Below are 6,000 nucleotides of genomic sequence, written 5' to 3'. Positions count from 1 at the left end.
GACCGGATTCCAAGATCTTAGTTTTCTGAATGTTGAGCTTTAAGCCGAAAGTTTCATTCTCCTTTTTCACTTTCATCAAGAGGCTCTTTAGTTCTTCTTCACTTTCTGCCATAAGGGTGGTGTCACCTGCATATCTGAGGTTATTGATATTTCTCCTGGCAATCTTGATTCCAGCTTTTGCTTCCTCTAGCCCAGTGTTTCTCATGATGTATTCTGCATAGAAGTTAAATAACCAGGGTGACAATATACAGCCTTGACATACTCCTTTTCCTATTTGGAATCAGTCTGTTGTTCCATGTCCAGTTCTAACTATTGCTTCATGACCTGCATACATGTTTTTCAAGAGGCAGGTCTGGTGGTCTGGTATTCCCATCTGTTGAAGAATTTTCCACAGTTTATTGTGATCCACACTGTCAACAGTTTTGGCATAGTCAATAAAACAGAAATACATGATTTTCTAGAACTCTCTTGCTTTTTTGATGATCTAGCACAGGTTGGCAATTTGATCTCTGATTTCTCTGCCTTTTCTAAAACCAGCTTGAATATCTGGAAGCTCACAATTCATGTGCTGTTGAAGATGGCTTGGAGAATTTTAAGCATTACTGTACTAGCGTGTGAGATGAGTGCAATTGTGTGGTACTTTGAACATTCTTTGGCATTGCATTTCTTTGGGATTGGAATGAAAACTGACCTTTTCCAGTCCTGAGGCCACTGCTGAGTTTTCCAAATTTGCTGACATACTGAGAGCAGCACTTTCACAGCATCATCTTTCAGGATTTGAAAAAGCTCAACTGGAATTCCATCACATCCACTAGCTTTGTTTGTAGTGATGCTTCCTAAGGCCCACTTGACTTCACATTCCAGGATGTCTGGCTCTAGGTGAGTGATCACACCATTGTGATTATCTGGGTTGTGAAGATGTTTTTTGTACAGTTCTTCTGTGTATTCTTGCCACCTCTTCTTAATATCTTCTGCTTTTGTCAGGCCCATACCATTTCCGTCTTTACTGAGCCCATCTTTGCATGAAATGTTCCCTTGGTATCTCTAATTTTCTTGAAGAGATCTCTAATCTTTCACATTCTACTGTTTTGCTCTATTTCTTTGCATTGAACGCTCTCTTATCTCTCCTTGCTATTCTTTGGAACTCTGCATTCACATGGGAATATCTTTCCTTTTCTCCATTGCTTTTCACTTCCCTTCTTTTCATAGCTATTTGTAAGGCCTCCTCAGACAGCCATTTTGCGTTTTTGCATTTCTTTTTCTTGGAGATGGTCTTGATTCCTGTCTCCTGTACAATGTCATGAACCTCCATAGTTCATCAGGCACTCTGTCTATCAGATATAATCCCTTAAATCTATTTCTTACTTCCACTGTATAGTCATAAAGGATTTGATTTAGGTCATACCTGAATGGTCTAGCGGTTTTCTCCACTTTCATCAATTTCTATGCCAATTAAAAAATTATTTTAAAACAAATTATTTTGAAGATTTCCTAAAACTTTTTAGGTGAAAGTTGATTATGAACAGAGTCTGTAAATTAGCACTCATCTTTTTTTTTTTTTTTAGCTGTTCTTTCTTTCTTTTTTTTTTCCTTTTATTTTTATTAGTTGGAGGCTAATTACTTTATATCATTGCAGTGGTTCTTGTCATACATTGAAATGAATTAGCCATGGATTTACATGTATTCCCCATCCTGGTCCCCCCTCCCACCTCCCTCTCCACCCGATCCCTCTGGGTCTTCCCAGTGCACCAGGCCCGAGCACTTTTCTCATGCACCCAACATGGGCTGGTGATCTGTTTCACCCTAGATAATTTACATGTTTCGATCCTGTTCTCTTGAAACATCCCACCCTCGCCTTCTTCCACAGAGTCCACAAGTCTGTTCTATACATCTGAGACTCTTTTTCTGTTTTGCATATAGGGTTATCTTTCTAAATTCCATATATGTGTGTTAGTATACTGTAATGGTCTTTATCTTTCTGGCTTACTTCGCTCTGTATAATGGGCTCCAGTTTCATCCATCTCATTAGAACTGATTCAAATGAATTCTTTTTAATGGCTGAGTAATATTCCATGGTGTATATGTACCACAGCTTCCTCATCCATTCGTCTGCTGATGGGAATCTAGGTTGCTTCCATGTCCTGGCTATTATAAACAGTAGCACTCATCTTTACACAGAATGAAAATAAATGTAGAAAAATGATAGAACTGATATTTAAAAATCACCATTTTCTACACAACAGTGAAATAACTGCTTGCAGCCTTGGGTCATAAATAGATTCTACAACCATTATTAGAAAATTTTGGAGAAATAATGTCTACAATAATGTTAACATTTATAGCAAAGATAACTTGTCAATTGTAACTATTTCATTTAGGGTGAGAAAACCAGCGGTTACTAGCAATTCAGATTTAAATCAATTAGCACCATGGTGATGACCATGCTTCTTAGACTAAGAAGGTCACTTGACTTGATGCAGTACAAAGTAATAAGATGTCACTTTAAATATTTTAACTTATTTATATCTCTATTTTAATAATAAGTTTTTTAAGATATTTATAAATCTAAAATGATTATAGTTAACTGATAAGCTTAATATGCTGTTTAAAATGTATGAACATAAAAATCACATTTCAGACTGGTGGTGAAGGTTTCTAAAATGCTCTGTACAGCCAAATCAGGAAAACATTACTAGACCTGGAGTTCATTACCAAATCGATCTCTAAAGCTCATGTTGTGTCACTTTGCATGTTTCTTTATTTTAGAAAATATTTTGTGGTTCAAAGTTGATATACATTAAAGACAGAAAAATTCAAGAATTCATGTAAGTAAAAAGAAGTTAAACACATTTTACACCTATTATCTGTGAATTCAACTCTAGCTATACTAAATATTTTCTTACATTTCTTGCCAATATTTTTCTATAAAAATTATTCAGTGTTAAAAGCAGATTGTCTTTAGGTGTGTGTGTTTATATTTAATATTGAATTTTTTAATCACTATGTACCATGTTATAATAGTTATACAATGTGATTCTCATTGTTCATTTGAATTATTATGTGTACTTTGATAAGCATCTTTTAAAATAATATGTTATCCAACCAGTCCAGCATAAAAGAAACCTGTCCTGAATGTTCATTGGGAGGACTGATGCTGAAGCTGAAACTCCAATACATTGGCCACCTGATGTGAAGAACTGGCTCATTTGAAAAGACCCTGATTCTGGGAAAGATTGAAGGAGGGAGGAGAAGGGGACGACAGAGGATGAGATGGTTGGATGGCATCACTGACTCAATGGACATCAATTTGAGTAAACTCCGGGAGTTGCTGATGGACAGGGAGGCCTGGAGTGCTGCAGTGCATGGGGTTGCAAAGAGTCAGACATGACTGAGTGACTGAATTGAACTGAAAATATTATGTATTTCATCGTTTTTGGTTTATTCATCTATTGATAAATGAGGAAAAGTAAGATAAATTACTTATACTTACTTGCTGACATAAGTATGACATAGTTTGCTTTTATATATTTGTCAAGTGATATTATCAATATTTTGAATTTTTCCATTTCTTTCCACACCCTTTTCCCCATGTATTCTAAAACAGAGTGTCAGAAAGCCTCAGAAGTATTGGAGAAAGCTTTCAGAAAGTTAGGAAACTGATGGATGGAAGGAGGCATGGAAGTGATTGAATCTAATTTCTTGCTTTAAATGTTTCATGAACAGGACACATAACATTTTGATTTGCCAAGTTTAATGAGGTACTTTTAAGAAGTGAGTCATTGGTCTCCCATCTCTCAATTACATTGTCCCCATAATAATTAACACAAATCTGATTTATGATTCAAGATGAGTTAAAAAATACTTGATAAAATAAACAGAACTGAATTAATAAGGAGAAATCTGAATACATGTACATATTTCAATTTTACAAACTGCATTTAGCCAATGTTTTATCCACAGCTAGGATACACCACCTTTCCTTCCCGACAAGTTGTTCGAAATGTATGATCTGGTGACACTGGACGATAACCACGTTGACACACAAATTCAATATTATCTTCTGTTTTAGAGTAAAGTTTTGGATCGTGTTTCCATCTTAACTGTATGTGATGTTTTCTCATTGTTTCTTCTGAAATTACACATGCCTCTAAAGTTAAAGAAAATAAACATGAACCTTTGAGTAATATGCAAATATTTTCTACAGAATTTCAGGGTTTCAAGAAGTTTGGTTCAAAAATTCTTCCTCAAACCTTTTCCAAACCAATACACTGAAAATGTATAATGTAGGTATCATCATATTAACAAAATTAATGTTATAAGAATGAGATACTTTGTTTAGTGTAATCATTAAATGTTATAATGAAAGATCCATAATGTCAGTTGTCATATGAAGAGCTTTCATAAAGGAGCCATTGTTGCTTGAACATGAAATTTTCTAACTTTATTTCTATATACAGATATTAATACTTGGTGGTCAAGCATGCAACAGAATGGTTGTTATTTATTCCTTAAAATCCCTATTATAAACAGTTAAACATCATGCTGAGTATAAGCATTATCCCAGGATTCAAGAGAAGTTTAAAGCATTTACCTAAGCACTTTGGTATTTCTGACCACTCTCCATTCCGACATACTACGTTTCTGTTTCCCCGAAGTTCATAGTAGGCCTGACACCGGTACTCAACAATCATTCCTGGAGGATATACTGACTGCAGGAGTGAGGTAATGTCTCCATTGTCTATTGGTTGAGGAGGCCCACATTTTCCCTGAGAGTCTAAAAAATAATGCTGTTTGCTTTATTCAAAGAAAACCCCTACAATATTAAATAAATAAAATAAAAATGGACCCAAATATGTAATATCAAATCTTATGATTTCTGATAACAGAAATGATTTATAGCAGGAATTTAAATCACTTAATCAGAAATACACATTTAAGACCTTATTTTACCCCCATGGAAGCACATAGAGTACTCTAACAAATATGTCTGTTTTGCAATGTCCTGATGTTTATACATGAACCGTAAACTTCCAGATGTTCAAGCTGGTTTTAGAAAAGGCAGAGGAACCAGAGATCAAATTGCCAATATCCGCTGGATCATAGAAAAATCAAGAGATTTCCAGGAAAACATCTATTTCTGCTTTATTGACTATGTCAAAGCCTTGACTGTGTGGATCACAATAAAATGTGGAAAATTCTGAAAGAGATGGGAATACCAGACCATCTGACCTGCCTTTTAAGAAACCTGTATGGAGGTCAGGAAGCAACAGTTTGAACTGGACATGGAACAACAGACTGATTCCAAATAGGAAAAGGAGTACATCAAGGCTGTATATTGTCACCCTGCTTATTTAACTTCTATGCAGAGTACATCATGAGAAACACTGGGCTGGATGAAGCACAAGCTGGAATCAAGATTGCTGGGAGAAATATCAATAACCTCAGATATGCAGATGACAACACCCTTATGGCAGAGAGTGAAAAGGAACTAAAAAGCCTCTTGATGAAAGTGAAAGAGGAGAGTGAAAAAGTTGGCTTAAAGCTTAACATTCAGAAAACTAAGATCATGGCATCTGGTCCCATCACCTCATGGGAAATAGATGGGGAGACAGTGGAAACAGTGTCAGACTTCATTTTTGGGGGCTCCAAAATCACTGCGGATGGTGACTGCAGCCATGAAATTGAAAGACGCCTACTCCTTGGAAGGAAAGTTATGACCAACCTAGACAGCATACTAAAAAGCAAAGACATTACTTTGCCATCTGGTCAAGGCTATGGTTTTTCCAGTGGTCATGTATGGATGTGAGAGTTGGACTGTGAAGATAGCTGAGCACCGAAAAATTGATGCTTTTTAACTGTGGTGTTGGAGAAGACTCTTGAGAGTCTCGTGGACTAGAAGGAGATCCAACCAGTCCACCCTAAAGGAGATCAGTCCTGGGTGTTCATTGGAAGGACTGATGCTGAAGTTGAAACCGCAATACTTTGGCCACCTCATGAGAA

General features: G+C 36.2%; 1 protein-coding gene across 1 annotated transcript in view; it reads right to left on the bottom strand.

Annotated features, from left to right (window-relative positions):
* Positions 1 to 3,734: 3,734 nt before the first annotated feature.
* LOC139037539 (complement factor H-like) overlaps positions 3,735 to 6,000 on the bottom strand; it is a 39,597-nt gene continuing 37,331 nt past the window's right edge. The window contains exon 8 of the mRNA XM_070474535.1: positions 3,735 to 4,147. Within this exon, the coding sequence (XP_070330636.1) occupies positions 3,951 to 4,147 (197 nt within the window). The 3' untranslated portion in view covers positions 3,735 to 3,950. The remainder of the gene's footprint in view (positions 4,148 to 6,000) is intronic.

The sequence above is a fragment of the Odocoileus virginianus genome, chromosome 11, assembly GCF_023699985.2.
Source record: "Odocoileus virginianus isolate 20LAN1187 ecotype Illinois chromosome 11, Ovbor_1.2, whole genome shotgun sequence".
NCBI lineage: Eukaryota > Metazoa > Chordata > Mammalia > Artiodactyla > Cervidae > Odocoileus > Odocoileus virginianus.
This window is presented reverse-complemented; position numbering and strand designations above follow the sequence as displayed.